We start from the raw sequence: 25,728 nt of genomic DNA on the forward strand, positions 1-25,728 counted from the left end.
GGATAGTTTAAGAAAGTTATTAAAATTTCAAAAACTTTAATATTTGTGGTAGCCGCCAACCACGACGCCCACGGAATGTAGGAACGCTATGTCTCGCTTTTGCAACAAAAGTTGCAGGCTCGACAAAAATGTTATTGTTTCTTTTTTTGTATAAATCAGGTTCTGATCTAATAATACCTCAGAACAACTATTCCTGGAACCTGAGAGTCTCCGAGAGGGCATGGTGGTTCGCTTTAGTGACCTTCGTCTCCTACTGTTTGGACTTTCTGGTCTAATGGATGACTGACTTTTCTTTCCCTTCAACATAGATTCCAATTTTTCTTTTTTTCTGGCGATTTCATCTCGCTGTTGCCTGTAATTAATATCATACATATTCTTTACAAGTCTGTATAGGACGAAAGCTATATCAAACAAATTACCAGACACATACATCAGTGTTTTTCTCTCTGTGATCCTTTTTATGGTCTTGTTCATCTAAAAAGTTTTGCATCTATCTAGGCTGGAATTTAGACACATAGATAAAAAAAAAACATAACATATCATCAAATTATACTAGTAATTTTATATCTTGGTTCTTTAAATTTCAGTCATATTCAGCCTTTAATTCCTTGATGATTATTTTATAATCAAGAGTGCAAACACTGAAATGTCTGTCCTGCATTACTGATTCTGACTAAATTTTATGTTGAAAGTCTTTAATACAGGTACAACAGAAAACTGAAAATGAACTCTGATTTATGAAATAAGGTGAAGGTCAGTTAACCCTGTCAGTCAGACATGTAATAGGTGACCTACTGCTTAAAGTATTTGATAAATTCACTAAAACTGAACATGAATATGAGGTCAAGGTCAGATGATCCGTCAGACCAACATAAACACATAAGATTCATTACATATACCAAATATAGTTGACCTATTGCTTGAAGTATCTGAGAAAAGAACTTGATCACTTAAACTGATTTTAACCAATCAACCTTGAGGTCAGGGTCAAAAGAATTCTATAAGTCAGACATGTACATCTAACAATCATTTTAAACTTAAAATTGATCACTGATTCATCAAGTAAGGTCAAGGTCAGGTGAAACCTACCCAACTGACATTTAGATCTTGAAATGATTTCTGATGCACGAGTCCTCTTAGGATGGATAATATTTTGTTTAACTGCTTACTTTAAAATTATAAATATCAAAAATTCCAAATGTAAAGGTCCATTTCAATTTGCCTAAACATTGGAACATGTGACTTTTATTTGAATGTAATTACAAATAGATACCTGGCCATTTCACTCCTGGCTTTGAAAGCTGCAGTTTCTTGGAACAAAGTGCCACTACTATGGAAGAATTTCTCGTATTTCTCTGATCCTGAATTTGGAAATATCCTTCTGAAGTTTCCCATATGATTGTTCTCATATCTCTCTAAATACTCTTGGTATTGTGTCTGGGCCATTTCTAATTCTTCTCTGTAAAATCAAGCAGAAATTAGTAAGTAAAATACAACCTTATCAATGTAGACAATTTCTGTTATTTCATCGATTATAATATTTCCCTTCTTTTAATCATTCTGAACAGCTCTACAAAAGATTTAGTTTCATAGCCTTGTGATGTGGAAAAATATCAGTTACCAATGATGCTGCAGTACTTAATTATGAAAACAGTTTAATTATAAAATCGAACTTTTAATCAAAGTTCCTTGCATACTTACTTAGATTCCTTCTTTGTCCCTCTTCCCATTAATCTGTCTTTAATTCTCTTTTTCTCCTCTTCTATGCATTTTCTTCTATCACAAGCACCAAAATTGACTAAATTTAAAGAGTCCATGACTAAAGCACCTTTAATTTCTCTATCCAGTTCTGAATCTGTATTAAAACTGGGAGAGTGATTGACCTGCAATGCAGAAATCATTATTTGTTATCATATCATAATATAGGTTTAATTCACAAACAAAAATATTGAAATCTTCTTTCTAAATGATTTATACTAAAAATATACATAATTTGGGCCGTGCCAGAAATAGTTGAATGGGATTGAGGAAGAAGGGTGGTTAAAAGGCAATAAACTTTGATAGGTAGAGGTTGATTATGAACATTTTATTTTGTTTGTAAACATCTTCATTGTGTCCACGTCACAGGTGGGGATTGCCTATGACATGTTGAACATAACCACAGCAGTGATTGGAAACAAGGGGGGATACATTCCAAGTCTCTTAAATTCAAACTAAAGTACAAATCATACGAAGAACAAAAATTGTGCAAATCATTTCTTGTTCATCTACAAATTTTCATACACTATGCATTATCACTGTCTTTTTCCTAAATTATTCTCTTTCTACTTTTCCCATCCTCTAGCTGCACAACTCCAACTTATGATGAAGGACAACGTCATATTGTTGTGCTACATTTTTTCCCCCATCCCTCCTTTTTTTCTCCCCCCCCTCCCCCACCCATACTTTCACACGTCACAACCCAATTTTTTTCAAAAACTTAATATATGATATGCAAACTTAGTAATCCAATAATTTTCTGAGTATTTAAATCTAAAGCAATATACTTTTATATTATATACCTCTAAGACTTGGGGTCTAAGCTTCCTGTCCAGCAGTATGTCAAATCCTAAGATTTCAAAACATGCGCTGCCTTTGACATGATTAGGAAAGCATGTGCGGTAGTTGTGTTTGAGTATAGAATGAGCAGAAATTAATGTTTTTATCACAACATCGTCTATTTCTGTCCACATCTTATCAATGTCATAGCCTTTGTCCTTCAAAAATCTATTTATTGTACTAATTCTCCTGAAATGAATATAAGTAAGACATTTTAATCTTATAATATGATAAAAATCAATTTAAAGTTGTTTCATAACATTAATTCATAAAATGTTTAAAACTTCATATATGTACAGAAATAGGACATAGCGGTGTTCATATTGTCAAGCTCCATCCAATCTCAGAAATCTTAAAAGGATTTAACAAAGCAAAATGTATCAAACTTTTTCAGATTCATTGACAATATGATATGTGGTGATCTATTTTGATGTTTTCTCTGTTAAACTGTTGACTATATTTCTAGACTTGTTGCGATTTAGAGTTTGTGTTTAAGTAAATGCTCTAGTCAATTGTTGAAGGTCATATGATAGGATCTTGATATTAATTTTGTTTATCTTGTGTTTTTGGGTGTTTGCATCATTGACTTTTACCACATATCTCTTTTTATTCATACTAATCTTAAAAATTGGTCCATACATGTGAAACTAATACTTATATCCTATAATAATCTAAATGACACACTAACCTTTTACTTCCAGCCTCATCATCCCTCACAAAGTCCTCACTATGTTTATTTATGGCATAATTTGTTAAATGCATGAAAACATTATCCTGAAAGAAAAAAGTAACGTGAATAACAAATCACTAGTTGACAAACAAAATTTATATGTGAAGAATCAAACAATGCAGTCAATAGCACCTGATAACATCCTAAGTTTTATGGGTGTTCTTATTGCCCATGGTTCATAACTCAACAAGTTGTTTTGAAAATATGTGAGAATGTCTCTAAGAGTAATTGCCTACTGGTCTTGTCTTTCTGGGATTGTCTCTGTTGTGCAGTAAACAGATGTATTTTCAACATTTTAGTTTTTCCTTGTGACATAGTTGCTTCAATACACCTGTAGTTTTAATGGTTTCATAGAGGATGTTTAATGAATTCCCCATAAAGATCAATTTACTGTTATTTGAGAAATTATAGAGATGGTTATATTATTGCGAAAAATAGCAATGGGATAGGTTTCACAAAAATAAAAACATGCAACAATTTCTGAATTTACTCTACCCACTACAGGGATAAACATGTAAATTTGTTATTATCATCACTTCAAAATGTTTAAGGACATTGTTGTGACTGTGACTTTGTCTACATGTCCGTAATTACGCAGTACAGTGTTGACGTTGTTTTCCCTTATTTTGACGTTGTATGATAGTGACGTGAGAGGGGAGAGGGTTGTTGACGAATGAACAAGATAGCTAAAATAGTTTGAACTGTCGGAGTGTATGCCGTGTGTTTTGTATTTTATGTAACGTCTGTATAATACATGCAGTGTGAATAAATCGTGACTGTTATTTTCTACAAAGATGGTGTTTAGTTATAAATTATGAACGCTCGGAATTCTACGTTTACAACATTGGTGGCAGCGAAAAGAAACGGATCTACGCAGACAGATGATTTATTTCTTTATACAGACGGGATGCTTTTAAAGAGGGGAGGAAATATGAATTTTAACACTGAAGGTACCGTAAACAAATTTTTAGACCGTACGATTTTGACCAAATGTATACTGTACGACAGAAGGACGATACGGCACTGGAATACTTTACAGTTATGGAAATTAAAATTCACCATTTTAAAAGTGATATTGGAATTGTAACAGATTCGACCATAGAATGTTCAGAGAAGTATCTAGTCGGCAAAAGTGGACGGAAATGGATCAAACATTTTTGTTCGGTGTTAGCATCAAGGATAAAGTAATAATCTAAGGTGCAAATTGGAAAGAAAGCAAAATTGTCTCGTTCAAGTATAATTATTTGTTGTTTTATGTGTCTATAAATTATATTTGTCAGCATTTCATTTTAATATTTAATAACCATGAGCCTGTGTGACTTACCAGAGTTTGACGGTACTGAACTTTTTGAAGGTTTCTGGATGAAATTTTCTATTTTAGCTGATAGTTTTAATTGGTCACCTAGTGATATGGCTTTCTATTTGGTTACTTCACTGAGAGGTAAAGCATTAGAATATGTATCGTATTTACCACGTGGAGATCTTTATAATGGATCTGTTTTGTATTCTGCATTGAAATGTAGATTTGGTGATATTGAGACGGCTCAGATTCGTAGAATGAAATTGAGAAATATAACTATGTTTGAACGTGAAAGTGTTCAAGAGTACGTATGTAGAATTGAGATAAATGTTCGAAAATCGTTCCCTGGTGTGAACGATGATTTATTAGTGAAGCTGATTACTGAGTATGCTATGTATGGATACCCTGATGGTGATATTGGATATAGAGTTCTGACTAAAGAACCGTCAACAGTCAGTGAACTTATCAAAGAAATATTGTGGCAGGAACATTGCAGACAAAATTTAAAGTTAGTAGTAAAATCGCGTTGCACCGGCGACAGTGACTTTGAGAAACATTCTGAAATAGGCACTACGCGTAATATTAATTTCACAGAGTATGATATTATGACGAAGAAAGTTTCCACAATTACTGACTTTGATATAAATGACAATAGTTTATATAACCAGAAATTGGAAGAAGACAGATGCACTGTTGGTAAATTAAATGTACGAAATAATTCTGTGTATCCGAGTGAACAGTCTGTTTATTGCATTGTTGAGTCATATGAATTGAAATATGAAGACATTTGTGACGTTTTTGAGGCAACTGAAGTTGCAGTTGCAAAAGTTTCGGACGAAGAGATAGCTACCTTGGAATTTCCGTGCGTTGAACAGCAGGCAGTGATTACTGGTGGAACAGACGTTGTTAGCGTTAGAAAGTTTGAATTGAAATGTCAGGTACTTAGTGACATTGTTGAAGCAACTGAAGTAGAAGTTGCACAAGTTTTGGAGCTAGAGAAAACTAATTTGGAACGTCCGAACGTTGAACAGCAGACAGTAATCACTGGTGCAGTAGAGGCAGTTAACGTCCGAAAATGGTAACCCTTTGAACAAAGTGACATTCTGTTTGATACGTCTAACAGTATTGATGCGATCAAAAATAAAGTACCTAGAGTTTCAACATATACTGGATTATCGACACCAGTATATAGAAAGGACTTTCCATGTAAAGAACGTGTATGTAAAAATGAGATCACCCAATTCAGAGATAGCAACGTCTATGAAAACAGTTATAAACATGATGTATGCTCCAGTGGATCGTCTATGTTACCTGAGATGAACTGGAAAACACGAAAACGCAATTTGTCTTGATTTATCTTTTATTTCGAGGACGAAATATTCTTGAAAAGAGGGAGTAGTGTTGTGACTGTGACTTTGTCTACATGTCCGTAATTACGCAGTACAGTGTTGACGTTGTTTTCCCGTATTTTGACGTTGTATGATAGTGACGTGAGAGGGGAGAGGGTTGTTGACGAATGAACAAGATAGCTAAAATAGTTTGAACTGTCGGAGTGTATGCCGTGTGTTTTGTATTTTATGTAACGTCTGTATAATACATGCAGTGTGAATAAATCGTGACTGTTATTTTCTACAAAGATGGTGTTTAGTTATAAATTATGAACGCTCGGAATTCTACGTTTACAACAGACATGAATCACTATTATCATCAGTCCAAACATTAACACAGACAAGGGGTTTGTACATATTTTTTTTTTTCAAAATAAGTTTTTGCCATAGTGGCCATCCTGATTTACCAAGTTAAATATTTTGTTTAGTTTTTCAAGTGTACCTGATATATCTTTTCTATAAAAAGGGTATTCATAATGTTTATAGCTGAAAAGTATCTGAAAGTATTCCGGGACAATGTCAGTTTAAGGTACATTCATGGTATTATTTCGCAGTGAAATTAATTAAAACTAGACATCATTGAGATGGGAGCCATCTCTGTGGGCCCCGCTGTAAATAACATGTAGAGCGGATACAATTTGTTAGGGACAGACAGACGGACAGACAGACAGATGGACGAACCTTTGACCTAGGAAGTTGTACATACATTATGACGCACCCTGTAGTGTTGGTTAATATACATGTCAAGTATAAACTTTGAAATCATAACGGTTCTAAAGATATAGAGCAGACATGATCTGTACCAGAGGACATGGGGTTGTCAACTGAAACCAAAGTTTTTTAACTTGACCTTTGACCTAGGAAGATGTACAAACATTACGACACACCCTCTGGTGTTGGTTAATATACATGTCAAGTATAAAGTATGAAATTATAACGTTTCTCTAGATATAGAGCGGGCACAATTTGTTATGGACGGACAGACAGACAGACTGATCACTATAGGGCGTCCCGCCTAGTGGCGGGGCCCTAATAAAATCATAAAAAATATTTATCAGATTTGTTAGCAAATTTTAGAACATGCATTACCCAAAGCAATTTTTGTGATCTAATAGATGAACACAAAATACATACCTATGTGAATATCCCTTTAGGTGATGGTTATACTTAACTTCAGTTCAAATTTGTGAAATTTTGCCATTTTATTGAACTTACTGTAATTTTGTGGCTGATTGACACATGAAAAGTAAATATTTAAAACCAAAAATGCAATGTTTGATCAAAGAACATTGATTCAATATATAAACTGGAAATTGTACCTTTTTCTTTTAGGAAATGCTCCCTTATTACTGCCTCATTTCACAAGACTAGGATTGTCAGTTTTCCTACCTAAGGTCGTGGTTCTCTCCGGGCACTCCGGCTTCCACCACCAATAAAAACTGACAGCCACAAACCGCACAATAGTGTTGAAAGTGGTGTTAAACACCAATCAATAAATCAATCAATATTTTATCACCTATTTTTGGTGGGGTTCATGTTGCTCAGACTGTTAGTGTTTTGTAGACTATTGTTTTCTTCTCTTTTTAATATTTGTATTCATGACTAGTTTTATTACATATATTGATTCATGTATGTCTTCTAAATAAAGATTTATTTTATTTAGTGGACATGGAAAGTTGATCACCATACTTACTATATTATTATGACTTGGTTCTACATATTTGTTTGTAGCAAATCTAGCTAAACCATCGTTAAACAGAAAAATTCTAAATGGATCACATGAGGTCACTAGCACATACAGTCTGAAGTCAAACTTGAAATTGTCAATCAGAAATGGCTGCAAAAAAAAAATGTGATTTACTACATAAAAAAATAAAGATATGTAACATCATAATTCTCATCACTACAAATTAAAGTACAAAAACCCTGAATACAAATCTTTTATTCTTTGAAGACAAATTTCTGTTTCTCTACATATGTAAAAGTTAAAATTAGCACCATACAAATAATCAAGCAGTTAAATATACAAAGACATACATAATATAAATGAATATGATATAAAAATTTAATAACCACAATATAAACAATAATCGCTGAGGCAGCATTAAAGTATTATCAAACAATCAAACATGTAAACTTTTAATATATGTTGTATTTCCAAATGAATAGGGAATATGAAAATTTGATTCTTTTTATTAAACTATTTCTAAAAAAATTGATGTGATATCGATCAGCTTTAATCAACAAATGTTTTGTTTTAATTAATTCGTTTGGATTTAAACTTTATAGAAAGAACCACAATGTGTCTGAATGTATTCATATCTTATTCCTAGGACTCTGTATTTCTTTGAGATACATTACTAACCTTTGATATACTAACCTTTGGCATATACTGTTGACAAATCATGTCTATTCCTTTGATATACTAACCTTTGGCATATACTGTTGACAAATCATGTCTATGCCTTTGATATACTAACCTTTGGCATATACTGTTGACAAATCATGTCTATTCCTTTGATATACTAACCTTTGGCATATACTGTTGACAAATCATGCCTATTCCTTTGATATACTAACCTTTGGCATGTACTGTTGACAAATCATGTCTATTCCTTTGATATACTAACCTTTGGCATGTACTGTTGACAAATCATGTCTATTCCTTTGATATACTAACCTTTGGCATGTACTGTTGACAAATCATGTGCTCATGTGGTTTGATTTCTTTAGGATTTTTTGTCACCCAGATTCCTTTCCCTTGACAGCCAGTCTCAGGTTTCAGTATATATGTCTTATTTTTCTTCTGTCTTGTGTAAGCTTGGAAATCTCCATAGCTGTTGAAATAGGTAAAATTTATTTCAAATCAGTCCATATAAACAAATGCAATTCTAATTATTAAAACATTTTAATTCTATGAAAATCAAAATGAATGGAAAAAGATTAAAATTAAATTTTCATTTGTTTTATTACTTCAACTGTTTATTGCAGTAAAGGAAGTGCTGGATAGTTCAAATAAAATTGTATACTTTCTGTAGTCTGAATAAACAAGAGTGCACACGCTGAAATGTCTCGCCTTCTTTACTTATCATTGATATTATGTTGATAGTCCTAAATATAAAGCTTTATTACAACTGTCACATAAACTTAACATTAACCAAGTAAACTAAACATTGACCAATGAACCATGAAAATGAGGTCAAGGTCAGATGAACCATGCTAGGCAGGCATGTACAGCTAACAATTCTTCCATACAACAAATATAGTTGACCTATTGCTTATAGTTTAAGAAAAACAGACCAAAACACAAAAACTTAACACTGAGCAATGAACCTTGAAAATGAGGTCAAGGTCAAATAAAACCTGCGTGACTGCCAAATAGATCATAAAATATTTCCATACACCAAATATAGCTGAACTATTGCATATAGTATTAGAAAAAAAGACCAAAACTCAAAAAACTTAACTTTGACCACTGAACCATGAAAATGAGGTCAAGGTCAGTTGACACCTGCCCGCTAGACATGTACACCTTACAACCATTCCATACACCAAATATAGTAGACCTATGGCATACAGTATAAGAAAAACAGACCAAAACACAAAAACTTAACTATAACCACTGAACCATGAAAATGAGGTCGAGGTCAGATGACACCTGCCAGTTGGACATGTACACCTTACAGTCCTTCCATACACCGAATATACTAGACCTATTGCTTATAGTATCTGAGATATGGACTTGACCACCAAAACTTAACCTTGTTCACTGATCCATGAAATGAGGTCGAGGTCAAGTGAAAACTGTCTGACGGGCATGAGGACCTTGCAAGGTACACACATACCAAATATAGTTATCCTATTACTTATAATGAGAGAGAATCTAACATTTCAAAAAATCTTAACTTTTTTTTCAAGTAGTCACTGAACCTTGAAAATGAGGTCAAGGACATTGGACATGTGACTGGCGGAAACTTCGTAACATGAGGCATCCATATACAAAGTATGAAGCATCCAGACCTTCCACCTTCTAAAATATAAAGCTTTTAAGAAGTTAGCTAACGCCGCCGCCGCCGTAGCCGCCGGATCACTATCCCTATGTCGAGCTTTCTGCGACAAAAGTCGCAGGCTCGACAAAAATGTTTTCTAAATTATGTTTTCTCATCATTACTATCATTTTTTAATATACTTTTTCACCGACATTTTATTTATCTCCCTTTGGTCAAAGGACAATATGACAGTTACAAATTGTGTTCACCCTTTTAGAACACATGTTACTCTCAGTTTTTCTAATAGTTTCATCAGGTTGACACCTAATCCTCATCAGTACCACAATTTCTTATAAGTTAACCATCTGAAATTCTATCAAAAGTTAGTCAACCTGAACCAGGACCTGTAAGTCACCATTAAACATGCATGAAAATCAGTAAATTAAAAACAAGTACAATTCAAATAACAGTTTCTTAGTCTAAAAGCTGCTAAAATAGAATAAAAACAAAATAAGAAGTTTGATGAAAGCTATGGCATTACTTACTCTGCAGGTAAGCACCAAGTTTTAGGGAATATGTTATATTCTTTTGGGTACATCTTGAGCATTCTGTTTAAGTTTCTGGCTAACATGTCTTTCCTGCATATCTCACTCATTCCAGGAAAATGATTTATTTTCTGAAAAATAATAAGAAAAGTTAATGCAAGTCTTAATTCTTCCACTAAACATTTTCTATAAAACAGGCAGAAATATATTTCATCTTTCTCAAATCAAGAACAAAGGTATAAAATTTCTAAAAATAGGAGGTATGGTTAGAGATGTTTTTGTTTAGTTCACCGAAAGCTGCAAAATAACTAAGTGAGAAAGAATGAATGCCAAACTAGGTTCTTCAATAAAACATTGATATTGAGTCTAATGTCCAACCCAAATGGAAAGACAGATAACTCAATAAAATGGTGAATTTGCCAAATATTGTGACCATTTGACTCAAAGATGCTAAAGAATAATATAAAACCTTTTGTCAATTTTTTTTTAGTGCAGATAGATTTTTCATACTGTTTATTTTCATACAAGTTTTGTAAGTTAACATGCTTTCTTCTGATGAAAAGCAATAATATTGTTCATTTTTTTTCAGTATCTATGACAATTCCAATATGAACTAGTAGGACAATACAAATTATCTAATATTGACCATTTCACAGGATTGCTTGCCAGATAAATAATTAATGATTTGATTTTTTATTTTTTGGTGTTTTAACGCCACTTTTAAGCAACGCTTTTGGGCTATTTCGTGGCGGCCAGTTTTTATTGGTGGAGGAAGCGGGAGTGCATGGAGAAAACCACCGACCTTCGATAGGAAAACTGACAATCCTAGTCAATTAATATCGGGGTCGAGTGCACCTGCACGAGCGGGGTTCGAACTCACAACCTCAGTGTTGACTGGCTAGTGATTACAGTAGTAACTACTTAGACCACTCGGCCACTGAGGCCCCGCAAAATAATTAATGAAGAGGTACATTATTGAACAGAATGTTATACACTTTGATCCATCTAATACTGAAGGAGTCATAAAAATCATATAGGGTTGTAAAAGCGTTGATCATGTGCACATTTGCGGAACAAAATGCTCTTTTACACCCCAATAAAATTATAAAAAGAAGCATTCCATTCTTAATTGAATTTCCTTATTTGAACTTTGTAACAATTTAAAGACATATAGATTTAGGTGACATGCTTTCTCTGCTATTTACCTGTTAAATGTAGCAATGATTAAAGGGAGTCATGATTAAAACCTAACCTTACTTAGGATTAACTATTATATCTGATAAATATATAATTAATCGGTTAACATTAAATTTATCCATTAAAGTGATTCAATAACAATTTAAATTATTCTAATTGACCAATTCAGCCAGCCCTGAAGCAGAATAACACTATTATATAGGCAATTAACAATTCCTTACCCAATATAATGCATAAGCTGTAATGTTTAAGTCAAAATAAATTTGTTTGAAATTTAATATAAATATTGAAGGAAGCAAGATTATATTTTAAAGCCATATTCAAAATTGCAACATTATAAAATATTTGAAGAGCATTACAAAACTTGAAAATGATCTGCTATTAGGAAGGCACTCTATAAAAGTTCTTTTGCCGCGATATAGCCTTTTTGTGCTGATGCGGGGAGTTTTAGTTTTATGTAAAGTAAATGTCCTACGATTCTGTTTTATTTGTATGAAAGTTTGGTCTGTGACAAGAGTGGCTACCCATCTCATTCATACATATTTTTCACTAGAATATTACCTGATATTTTTTCATCTCCATAACTCTTTCCAGGGCCACAGAATAATCAGTCCAGTATAATGTCCATTCGTCATCATCAGATACTTCCTTGAATCCAAACCGCTTGGAGTTCTTTCGTACTGTAAACATAGACAAACATGGTGATCAACAAAAAATAAGACCAATGATAACAAGTCTTGTTTTCTTAATTTTGGTCAACCTATGTGCCACTCTTGTCCACTGTTGTTTCTATGGGTTTGTTTTGTCTATTCACAACTCAATTTATTAAGATCTTTGGTTGTATTTGTTAAATACTTCCTCATATTAGGTAGACTGAGAGTGATTTAGAGCTTCCCATACGGTTTGGACACTTGTCCAGCAGTTCAGACTATATAGTGACCTCTTAATGGTTTACTTTTACAAATTGTGACTTGGATGGAGAGTTGTCTCATTGGCACTCATACCACATCTTCTTATATCTATCTTAGATTTTTCCTGAACTTATGTATTTGGGTTGCAGTCTCATGAATATTATTTCCAATATGTATTTTCATTCATATCTGTTGTATCATGTAAAAAACTTTGCACTTGTACAATAAAATGCTCCGCTGGGCGCAGCTTGATACGACCGCAGAGGTCGAACCCCGAACAGTTGGGGCAAGTATGGACACAACATTCAAGCTTGATACAGCACTGAATTTGGATTGTGATTAAATATTTGACACAGCATAGGTTTCTGACACAGAATGAATGTGGTCTAAGAACTTAAATTTTTTTAATTTACCCATTCAAACCATATCATTATTATTTGCTTTTATATATAAATCAGAAATAAACAATTTAAAATGGAAAATTTTAAAGAAAAAAAAAGGAAAAAAAAGCCCTCCCCCAAATTTTTTGAACCCCCTTATGATTCATCACCCCCAAACTCAATCCCAGCCTTCCCTTTGTGGTATGGTACCTTGCAGTACAATTTCAGAGAGATCCATACACTTGAACACAAGTTATTGTCTGGAAACTAGAAAAATGCTTGTTTTTAGGCCCCTTTTTGGCCCCTAATTCCTAAAATTTTGAGGCAATTACCCCCAAAATCAATCACAGCCTTCCCTTTGTGGTATGGTACCTTGCAGTACAATTTCAGAGAGATCCATACACTTGAACACAAGTCATTGTGTGGAAACTAGAAAAATGTTTATTTTTGGCCCCTTTTTGGCGCTTTATTCCTTAACATTTTGGGCAATTACCCCCAAAATCAATTCCAGCTTTCCCTTTGTGATATGGAACCTTGTAGTACAATTTCAGAAAGATCCATACACTTACACACAAGTTATTATCATGAAACTAGAAAAATGCTTGTTTTTTGCCCCTTTTTTAGCCCCTAATTCCTAAAATTTTGAGGCAATTACCACCAAAATCAAGCCCAGCATTCCCTTTGTGATATGGAACCTTGTGGTTCAATGTCAGAGAGATCCATACACTAACACACAAGTTATGTCTGGAAGTTACAAAAATGCTTATTTTTGGCCCCTAATTCCTTAACTGTTGGTACCATAACCCCCAAAATCAATCCCCACCTTCCTTTTGTGGTATTGAACCTTATGGTATAATTTCATAGAGATCCATTCACTTAAACTAAAGTTACAGTGCGAAAACCAATGTGTCTTCGGACGACGACGACGCCAACGTCATACCAATATACGACCGCACAATTTTTTGCGGTCGTATAAAAAGGGCTTAGTAAAAGATATTGTCAGTAAGTTGACTACTGAAAACTGAAAATTGAACAATTATTATCTCTGCTTCTATGATTTAAATTCTGACAAGAAGTAACAATCTAATTAATCATAAAAACCTGTTTTAGTTAAAGTCTGACGATGGGTATATTATATTTTATTATTTCACCTGATCTTGTATTCTAAACCCCAAATTTAAGGATAGGCTTGGTCTAAATAATGATGTCAAAAAAGAAAATTTTGATATTTCAGGCAAAATTATGCACAATTTGTAAATTTTATATAAAATTTTTAATCATTTTTCCATATGTATATAATATAATTCCATGTACATCTTTAATAACTGACATTTTCAATTTTCACAATTCCCAAAGTTTTATCTTTCAAAAATCTTTGACATCATTGTAAGTTGACAATTTTGTTCACAATTTGGCAAAATGTTAACGTACTTACCGACATCATACTTGCAATTTGTGAGACAAATATAGTAGATTCTGAAATAAAACAAGATATATTACTTTAGTAACGTAAATAGGCTAATAAAAAATGTGGTGGCTTTGTTAGGATGTATCGATAATTGGAAAGAGTTATACAACCTGCAAATATCAGTCAAGGTAAGCTCCTTTGATTAACCCTTTCATCCCCGATAATGCCTTAAGGCATTGCCAGCCCATACCCACTTTGCCTCAAGGCATCGCTTCCCTTTTTGGTATTTTTAAAATGACTTTCGCAACGAAATGACAGGGCGTATAAACGAGAAAATTTAACCAGTCATGGGGCGTATTATGAAATTTGTTTCTATGATTTGTTTTGTTTTAAAAAAGGAAAAAACAGTTGAAACTTTGTTCAAGGTGGGGGAAATTAATGGCTTCCTCTGTTGAGCAAATGGGTTTAACAGCCGTTTATTTCAATGTGTTACTTTACAACAAGGGTTTTCTCCACTAAAAATTACAAATATTTTTTCCATGACCTCATTTGCATATCAATGCGGATATTTGAGGGGCATTTAATGGAATATTATTTCATTGAAAGTTGTTGTTTTCTGATTCGGATGCTCTAACCTTTTCGTTGCTTCATTATTTCTTCAAATTGTGCCTCCAAGCGACCACGGCAAACATTTTATTGTCCAAAAATGGGATTGCATGCATGTGTTTTGGTTTATTTCTATCTAATAAATAAATTGACCTTTAAAGACGGCTTTCAGTTGACTTATAAAAATTGGGATTCCATTTCTTACATCATATCATGTGAGATGTCATGTGCTAAAGGTAGAAGAAATTTGCACGTTTTTGCAGCTATGAACACTAAATATAATTTAAAGACTGAGAGAATTGTTCTCGGTGAATGGGACAAGGTATAGAATGCTTCTAACTGTATTTCTCCAAATAGATAAGACCGCACAAGTCTTTGAACTTGCATTCCCAAGTATGCAGATCACTAGGCCAGTCACAACAAGCTGATCAAAATAAATACACAAGCTAAAAAAATACATATATATATTTAATGTCCAGTCCTGTTACTTGGTTATATTTTGGAATAAAATGGAAAAGTAGTTGAAATTAAATTATAAAGATTGCGGTCATACTGAGACTACTATATATAAGACTACTATAGTAGTCTCAGCCATAGACAAGAATAATATTACAATTTTAATGTAAATGGAAAGTTTGTTTTAAATTTAAAAGTAAGACATAAAAAGGAAATAACTCATTAATATCTAATAAATATATCATAAAGCTTCAGGGAAAGCAATATTTTTTAAAAATTTATTTACCCCAAGAAAAACAATATATCCTAGCAGAGACCTATTATGTCTCTGGCCCTAGCTAATCTTGGCTATAAATCTTTACATTTAAACATTTTAAGAGTAATGTGACTACTATATAATTCTGAACTATAAAGTGACATATAATCATATTATTTGACACTTATAATACTAATTTATATGGTTTGAAAGTGAAAATAAGTTAATTTTTAAGTCTGTTTGTAAGATTATTTTAACAAATGTCCAATTCAGTTCCATGACTTACTCGCCTTATACTAAAAATTATACTCTGTAAATAACATTGCCATCCAACAACAGTCCTGATTAAGGACAGGCACTTTAACATGTAGCAGGGTTAAAATAGTTTTGAGGGTACTCAAGCCTTCCTCCATTTTTCTAATTTCTTTTTTAATTGACTACTGTTTTTACTAGTGATATTGCAAATGACTTATCATAGTAAAAATGCAATTACTGAAAAAACTGTTTAAATATCTATAAAGATCAAATAAGTAAGCTAACAGGAACATAACTTTATAAATCTGTTACATGAAGTAGTAAACTAACTATTAAGCCCCTTTATAATTTTTTACATTGTTACATTACATTGAAATATTTTGTTTAACAGTTAATAATACAAGGCACTTATCACATTTAATAAATACAATATCTAGGTAGCTTTGTGTATTTTCTATTCACCTGTGATAGGTTCTTTTTTAAATTAAATGGATATTGTTATTATATTTGACAAGTTAATAACATTTGATAAAGAACGGTAACATTGTTACACCAAAACAATATACTATTGATCTACTACAATCAAACAGTATTATCAGGTCTGCTATTTAAAGCATCACGGTCAATATCGTGAATTCCTTTTAACTGTAACAATGACGGCAACGATTGGGACATACACTGAAGGATGTAATAGCAATTAACGCTGAGCTTTGATATGTATCATAATAAAGTAAAATAAGAAATTTTAAATAATATTCATAATGAAAAACGCAGCAATGACCTTTCACAAATTAAGACCATATACTTTATCCCCTTTTAAATAGATTAAATAAATGCTTGAAAGCTTTCATTGTAGTTTACCGTTACTAAGTATATTAAACCAATCTATTTGAACATAGGCCATTGAAAAGTCAGTTTAAATCATTTTTTCGTATCTTACTTGTATTCTGTGAATAAATATAAAACAAAATGACCACATTCAGCTCAGATATCATAAGAAAACATAATAATAATTACTGGTTATTCTTTCATTCAACAAAATGTCCTGTTCAAGTTTAGTTCTTTCATGTTTTAGTCTTATGTTATGAAAATTAATTTTGTGGTTAATTATGGTATATTTCTCATTATATGTGGACCAAGAAGATATGAAAATTTAATTACAAAACCATTGAACTTCTGAACGTATGTAAGGAGACTCCTTTGATGTAGCATGCAACAGTGTGCTATGGGCAAATGAGTGCAGATTAAGACTGCCTTCCAAATTTGGTTGTATTTTTTTTCAATGGAATATTGCAACCATTAATATAAATCAACCTTGAGAAATTATTTCTAGCTCACTTATCATGAGACCTCCTAGTTCTCTTCAAGTAATTGTATGTTGATATTAAAATAATCGTTTCAAGTATAAAATGTCTAATGGATATGTTGATCAATGCAAACTAAATTACCATAAATAGATATCAGAATTACAATTTATTGAACAGTATTTATAGTGTCTACTCTCAGAATATGCTTCACAGCATATTATAGTTACCTTTATAGATTTGTGACATGTAAATGGAATGCTCTTATTCAACCTATCTCAATTTCCTTTTTCCCTTTGTGTATCACGTTAATTTCGTCCAAATAGATTTGTATTTTATATTTATTATGAAAGTTAAATAGTCATTTTGAATTTATGTGAATATAATATTTAAAGAATTTATGTCTTTCTAAAAACTGAAACTATCCATATTAACTTTGTACATGTTGAATGTGGCTTTCTTCAAATTTCTTTGATGAAAATTCGAAGAGTTTTAAAGACTTATCTTGTTTTTATTAGTGACCTTAGAAATAACATTAAACATGATGTATTTACAGTCATCCAAAGTACAATTAATAAGTGTGTGCTTGTTGAAAAAGTAAACAAATTTTACCCAACACTCTAAATAATTAGGTATTTAAAAGTTACTCTAGGGTGGCAGGTATAATATTTTAAATTTCTGCTTCTAGCATTCTTTAATACAATATTGTTTACTACGGTTGGGTGGTATTACTTACATCTGTGTTCTGGTATTATTTAGTTAAGGGCTTTTTTGTACAGATTTTTATTATTAATTCATCTATGCAACTTTTTGTTATTCCATTGAACAGAATTATAGGGGAGGGTGGTGAGGGCTTATAAAACTTTAAACCTGTCACATGATTGTCTGCCTGTCACATGATTGTCTGCCTGTCCCATGTCATCTTCAGTTTGTCAGTTGTTGTCTTCACCATTAATATATATATGCATCATCATCATATTTTTTTTGAAGAAATTTTATTTTGATGGCGGATGTTTGAGAATTTATGAAGCTAGACATATTGTATCCATATAAGACAATTCAAGTGATGAAAATTGTAATTTTTCTTCTAGCTGTCTGTTGGTTTTTGTTTTTATTAAGGTATTTGGGTTGCTGTCATATTGAGAAATATCCACACTGCTTCAGGTGTTTACACATTACTAGCACTATTGAAAGAAATATCAATAGTCTTGATTCCAACAAAGTTAATCACAAGCAAAACAATATACCAGTCAGCTTTTCATTCCTTCTTTTGAAAAAGTTTTCCATGCTATATTTGTTATTCAAGAGTAAGTTAAGGTATAACAACTATCTTAAATAAATCAAGGAAGACTGCAGACAGGACTGGTAACCGTAAATCTTCATAAAATTCTAGAGATGAAAAAAAAAGTCAGCAGAAAGGTACATGTAGGTTTCTGAGGCTATCACTTACTTCTTTCGTTTCTTTTTCTTTTTCACTTTTTTATCTAATTCTTTTTTTTCTTCTTCCAGTTTTTTATCTACCTCGGTTTCTGTGTCTGCTTGCGTACTAATTCCTGTGTCTACTGAAAAACAAAACATACTTAATCTTTATTTCTCCGCCTCAGTTTAATAGCAAACAAAGAACATTTGATTGAGTTTTATTTCTTTTACGTCCAGTGTCGAATATTGAAGCATATTCATGATGAGAACAGTTTAATAATTTAATCAAATTGGTAGGTTCTGTAAAGTTTCTTGACAAGTGAAGGTCAGGACATTTGGCTGTCACTAGAAAAACTGGGTAATTTCAACAGGGACTAATTATTCTTCCTGCAGGCCACCAAGGGACCCTAAGAATTGTTGTAAGAGTTCTATAACATGAATGACACTGGGCATCAGATTTAAAATTTAACAGACAAAGGTGTGTAGTTATACATCCTACACAGCCAAACTGACGACTACTATTAGAATGGTTCATTACTGTCAGAAAGAAGAAGTTCAGGAAACCATAGGTATATACTAGAGTCACCAATTATAAAAGCCTTCAACAAAATTTTTTGAAAAATGTGTATTTATATGAAACATATAGCAAAAAAAGAAAGGTGACAAATACTTTTGGCCATGCACTGTAGCGAAAACCAAAAAAAGAAGATCTGAAGGATGAAAGGTCTGTTAACTTTTACGCCTGAATACTGAATGATTTCCTATTGTTCAGTAGGCATGTATGTTGTATTACAGAAATATTGATTTGAAGGGGATGTGCCCATTCCAAAGGCATTTTAACCTAAGTATTGCAATAGAAAACAACATGTTTATTCCATGTTACAATGTACAATGAACAGATGATTACAATGCATTATTTATGACAGTAATTCCCCTCCCTCATATTATCCTCAATCTTATCCATGTTTAATTCTGTTGCACAACTACTTAGTGTATGCTATAAATTGTTGATAAGGATCCTAACAATGGTTATAAGGTCTACACCTGAATTGTCTTATACTAAATCAAATAAACATGCAAACTTCAGGTAAAATATTACTGTTGACATGCGATTACATACAACATCAGATATTTGATCAAAGAATTCAGTTAATAAATGACTCCTCTGCCAATAATTTGTTAAAAAGCATGACCAAGCATTTAATATTATATAAAATAAGTAATCCTGTAAGCTTAGTAGTTGTAATCCTTTCTATATACATCATATCATAAGTACGAATTACCTGCCATATATTTTGGGGTCTATAGGTGACAAATTCTAGTCTCACTGACATAGTTGGATTCAAATATGAAATACAGGGCAGGGGCAGGGGCAGATCAAGCCATTTATAAAAGGGGGGGTTCCTAACCCAGGATAAAGGGGGGGTTTCAACTTTATGTCCCCATTCAAATGCATTGATCGTCAAAAAAAAGGGGGGTTCCAACTATATGTCCCCATTCAAATGCATTGATCGTCAAAAATAAGGGGGGGGGGGAGGGTTCCAACCTCTTTCAACTTTTGATAAATTAAGCTTTATACAAAGAGCTACTGCCGCCAGATTAGCTAGCATGCCTTTGTCTCATTGTACAACATTTGTCACAGGAGAGACAACAATAATATCTGATGGCTTGTCTCACTGCACAACATTTGTCACAGGAGAAACAACAATATCTGATGGATTGTCTCATTGTACAACATTTTTCACAGGAGAGACAACAATATCTGATGGCTTGTCATTGTACAACATTTTTCACAGGAGAGACAACAATTATATCTGATGGCTTGTCTCATTGTACAATATTTGTCACAGGAGAGACAACAATATCTGATGGCTTGTCTCATAGTACAACATTTGTCACAGGAGAGACAACAATATCTGATGGCTTTCTGGCCATGCATAGTCTACTGTTTGAATCTTAAATGATTTTAATTAGTAATGTAGGTTGCACTTCTGTAAATATTGACCATGCAATTTCCCATAGGAATTCCTTTTACGGCTAAAAAAGCCCCACTTTTACTATGAAGTTTCCTAAAAAAATATATCCTAGAATGGGAAGTTCATATCATATGCACTACCATTTTTTTTTTTCAAAGGTCAAAACATAGAGCTGTGTGGCATATTTTCAACATGAATATGCCTCGAACTTCTAAGAATTTAAACTTATACTAAAATTCTGTACTACCCCTCCCTTCACTTTGGGTCTTTGTCAGAATTTAATTTGGACGCTATCCATGTGTATCTATACTGGTAACATTCCCAAGTAATGACCATATGAGATGAAACACAGAGATCATATCTGGGAACCAGGAGGTAAACAAAACAAAAGATCTATGTATATTATATATCTCCCCAAAAGAGGCGTGGTTTGTGAAACAGCTGTATACTGTAAATTCAGGAATTTTTGCAATGTTTTTCTAAATGCAAAAAAGCAACAGTATCAGTAATTGCATTAATAAGATTTCACAGTTTTGCAAGTTGTTAAGGATTGGCATTAAAAAATGAACCCATTACTATCTGACTCAAAAGTACTTGATAACATAACTATGTTTTTGTTAGCAAAACTTTAAAATAATAAAACATTTATCAATGATTTTCTTCTAAGGTCTTAACAATGTTAAAATATATGTTGCCAAAAAAGTTTATGATCTTCAATAAATGCATTTTATGGCAACATATAACTGAAGTTTTGTAGGAGTCCATTATGATTTCAAGGTGATTATTAATTCATCATTTCCCTATAAAAGTTTGGTAACAATTTTCCCTTTACAAGAATTTTCAGAATCTAGTTTGTTGTTGTTGTTGATTCTATCTTTATTTGCTATTTTCAGTAACAGTAGCCATGTTGGTTGACAGAAATGTTGAACATTTAACAACTAGAGGTTTAGTTCTAATTGATATATAGTTTTCAGGACAAAATCTTTTTTATTAGCAAATTGTGAGAAATGGACAGACGACAGATGGCAAATGACAAACATGAGCTAAAAATGTGGAAAATTAGGTCACTCAAGCCCCTTTCAGCATATTCTCTACCTGTACAAAAATTAATGAATGGCTTACCGATAGTCATGGTAATCATTAAATCCTAATTTGAACAAGCTTTCATTTTCACAAAACAACCACATTTACCCATTTTCAAACTCTCAAAACATAAATTGATAAGGTACTTTTCTACCACTTTGTGTATAAATTCATATCAATATTTAACAATATAGTATAATACTGCATACAAAGGGAACATTAGTTTATTCTATTATGTTAAACTGTCTTAAGTAAATACAACAGAAAGAAATCAATGGCAGATTATGATTAAAGTTTGTTTAATATTTCAATATGAAGCTGAACCAAGCATGATTAGTTTCATGTTGTATCTAAATTAAAATTCAATTCTAATTTCAATTTCAATTTTAATAAGACACAATAAAAGAATTATGATCACACAAACAAATATTGTGGATTTTTAATATAGTACCACTTGGTACAAGCTAGTAATGTGAACTAGAAACACAGTCAAGTTCTTTACAAAATTTAAGAGCCTTTCAAATTATTGCTACAAAGTGCAAAACAATTTCAGAATGATTACACTTAAAATCTTGAAATAAGTTTAAATGATAATTTTCAATGTTAGTGCAGTCATAATAAATTTGAGTGAGAAATCCAATAAATCTCCTACATTTAAAACTTGTCAAACAGGATATATGTGTGATGATTTCCCTTGTTCATTCATTATGGGACCATGTTATGTCAGCTTATTACGTAAAACACTTTTTGACCTAAATGAGCCAAATTTGTGTATAGATGACTTTCGAATTCGTGCACTTTCCCGTACATTTCCTAACAATGCTTATGTTATTACGTGTCGTCACAGTAAGAAGTACTAAGAATCGATTGTTCTATGACGTAATTTATGCTGATTGACATCAGGTCAACCGGTGTGACTCATTCATAAAAAACAACTCTAGATTGGTGTATAGTGTAATGTACAAACAACTGAATTACAAATATATTAGCAAGCACAGCCATCTTAAATAAAGTAAGTTCATATAGCAACATGTGTACAACAAAACACCCCTCCATATTGGTTTCTTATCAATGTTAATGATCAGACACCATAAAGAGTTTAGACACTTGTTTTAGGAGCATATATCCTCCAATTCAGGGGAGGTAACATTATGTTTTCCAACAGCACAACAGTGGTCACAATGATAAAGCTATGGGAGGGAGACATCACATACTTATTTGTCACCTTGGAACGATGTTCTCTTTGCAATAGTATTCTGAGGCTCAAGACATCTTTTTCCATGGAAAACATATATTAAGTGTACTAAACAAAGTCTCTCTTTACTATTTTTGATAGTCTGTTTAATTCATGCCAAACTTTCTAGGCTTGGGGCAATGTAGAGCTGACATATTGTTTAGACAGCTGTCTATTTTTGATAAATGTATGTTCACCTATATACATGTATACAATGTATGTTTTGTTTTTTCATGTTATTGGGTACTGTCTGATTAAGGTATACCCAACATCTCTTTATTCATACAAAAGGCAATTATCTATTTGCTTATTTATAAGTGAATAACTTACTGTCAGCTTCCCCTTCATCCTCCTCATCTTCTGGACCCTGTTGTATGAGGATAGAAGCTCCATCCATCAAGGATAGGGTCGGTTGTCCCCCGCCATTATCATATCCTGAATCTTCCCCCTCTTCTCCATCGCTGTCATCACTGGAACTACTGCTACTATCATCATCAGCTCCCCGTGCAGTGGTTTCTCCATCGGAGAGGTAGTCCTCTGAATCCTTGTTGCTCATTCTGACTGACTTAGACAGCAGATGTTAACCTGTGATCACATAAAAAAAGAAATTCTATTACATCAAATTAGAAATGTGTTGTTTGATTAAATAAGGCTATTTCTGATGACATCTGGTAGTTTTTTTTTTACCAGGGATTAGTTTCAAAGTCTTGGCCTTACAAATTCAAAGAATCCATATTTGTACAAATAAACCTCAGTATTGATAAATATAAAAATAAGGAGATGAGGTATGATTGCCAATGAGACAACTGTCCACCAAAGTTCAAATAAAGTAGATGTAAGCGATTATAGGCAACCGTACAGCCTTCAACAATGAGAAAAACCCACACCGTGTAGTATGCTATAATAGGCCCAGACATGAAAAATATGAAACAATTCAATTGAGAAAACTAACAGCCTAATTTATAACAAAACAATTAACGAAAAACAAATATGACAGACATGAACCAACAACAACCACTGAACTACAGGCTCCTGACTTGGGAGAGGCACAATAAGAATGTGGCGGGGTTAAACATGTTTGTGAGCGCTGAAACCTCCCCCTAAGTTCTTTTTTATCATTGGAAAGTATTCAAACCACTCTAGTCTACATTTGTATCATGATCATATCCAATTATTCTGATTACATATATATTCACAAATGTAACTTCATATCATAAATTGTTTAAAATATTCATGAGAATCACTCAAATGATCTTAATCATAAATCCTAATTTGTTTTCTTATAAAATAATAAAACATCCTATAAACTATGAAGGCCTGTAGACACTCTGAAACCTAAAGTTCACCAGAGATAAAATAATAAAACATCCTATAAACTATGAAGCCTGTAGACACTCTGAAACCTGAAGTTCACCAGAGATAAAATAATAAAACATACTATAAACTATGAAGGTCTGTAGACACTCTGAAACCTGAAGTTCACCAGAGATAAAATAATAAAACATCCTATAAACTATGAAGCCTGTAGACACTCTGAAACCTGAAGTTCACCAGAGATAAAATAATAAAACATCCTATAAACTATGAAGGCCCGTAGACACTCTGAAACCTGAAGTTCACCAGAGATAAAATAATAAAACATCCTATAAACTATGAAGGCCCGTAGACACTCTGAAACCTGAAGTTCACCAGAGATAAAATAATAAAACATCCTATAAACTATGAAGGCCTGTAGACACTCTGAAACCTGAAGTTCACCAGAGATAAAATAATAAAAATACATGTATGAAGAAAGAGCTAATCTTTACTTATCTCTAGATACCTTTTTCTATAAAATAAATCTTTTAAAAATTTATGTGAACTTGTATACATACTGCATCTGTCTAAACATACTTGTACATTTTTAACAGAGTAAGAGTATCAGTTATATATATTTATAGAAATTGGAATACAATATGTTGCATCACTGAATATGGTGATCTGAACTAACTGTCAATTAGATCAATGAAAACATGGCAAAATTCTCAAATAGTCACTGACAGGTGATGGGAGACCAAGAATAGATAAAAAAAAAAAAAGCCATGGAAAGGCTATAACCTTTCAGAAAATACTATGCTGACAGAATCCAAGGATTTACTCTTACAATAAATTTTCAATAGCAAGTCAGGGAATACATGTAGTTTGGAATGTACAAAACTGTATTGGAAGTGTTAATGTGTACATGCATGATCAAAACAGAATGTAAAGCAATATCTAGTATACACTGACATGACTAAATTTACAATAAAATCTTTGTAATGTTTTATTCCTCATTAATCTTGAACTCAATTTTTCGGGAATATAATTGTTTAAAATAATACACATACCAAAGTTTTCTCTTTACTTCCTTCAAAACTTAACAAATAGGAAATATAATTATCACCTTTAATTTACACTTTCACACAAATATTTTGTCACTTTAAATTCACAAAAGACGGATTTCTAAAACTAAATAGTAAATAAACCATTCAAATGGTCTTTTATCGATTTTTCCCATTAAGTAAAACAATAAGACAGAATTAAACTAAATGTGATACTGTGATAAATGGGATTTTTTTTTAAAGGTTATAAATTTTACACATGTAAAATTCTGTTTCAGTGGATTCAAAGAATTAACAAAATCACCAAAGTCAATAAAAAAATATAGATATATA

General features: G+C 32.5%; 1 protein-coding gene across 32 annotated transcripts in view; it reads right to left on the reverse strand.

The window, feature by feature from the left end:
• Positions 1-25,728, reverse strand: part of LOC127732896 (tubulin polyglutamylase TTLL13-like) — a 64,614-nt gene that overhangs the window by 15,509 nt on the left and 23,377 nt on the right. For 28 of the 32 annotated variants that reach the window (XM_052242073.1, XM_052242076.1, XM_052242074.1 and 25 more), the window contains exons 2-13: positions 23,366-23,620; positions 18,774-18,885; positions 14,474-14,514; positions 12,309-12,427; positions 10,551-10,681; positions 8,697-8,853; positions 7,710-7,853; positions 3,287-3,372; positions 2,562-2,787; positions 1,702-1,883; positions 1,274-1,459; positions 178-352 (exon numbers count right to left, since the gene is read on the reverse strand). In XM_052242073.1, coding sequence (XP_052098033.1) covers positions 178-352; positions 1,274-1,459; positions 1,702-1,883; positions 2,562-2,787; positions 3,287-3,372; positions 7,710-7,853; positions 8,697-8,853; positions 10,551-10,681; positions 12,309-12,427; positions 14,474-14,514; positions 18,774-18,885; positions 23,366-23,591 — 1,785 coding nt within the window. In that variant the 5' untranslated portion in view covers positions 23,592-23,620. Of the gene's footprint in view, positions 1-177; positions 353-1,273; positions 1,460-1,701; positions 1,884-2,561; positions 2,788-3,286; positions 3,373-7,709; positions 7,854-8,396; positions 8,423-8,446; positions 8,473-8,496; positions 8,523-8,546; positions 8,593-8,696; positions 8,854-10,550; positions 10,682-12,308; positions 12,428-14,473; positions 14,515-18,773; positions 18,886-23,365; positions 23,621-25,728 lie in introns of those variants that run through there. The other 4 variants (XM_052242099.1, XM_052242102.1, XM_052242101.1 and 1 more) reach the window with 4 other exon arrangements.

This window comes from Mytilus californianus, unplaced genomic scaffold (assembly GCF_021869535.1).
Source record: "Mytilus californianus isolate M0D057914Y unplaced genomic scaffold, xbMytCali1.0.p SCAF_3, whole genome shotgun sequence".
Taxonomy (NCBI): Eukaryota; Metazoa; Mollusca; class Bivalvia; order Mytilida; family Mytilidae; genus Mytilus; species Mytilus californianus.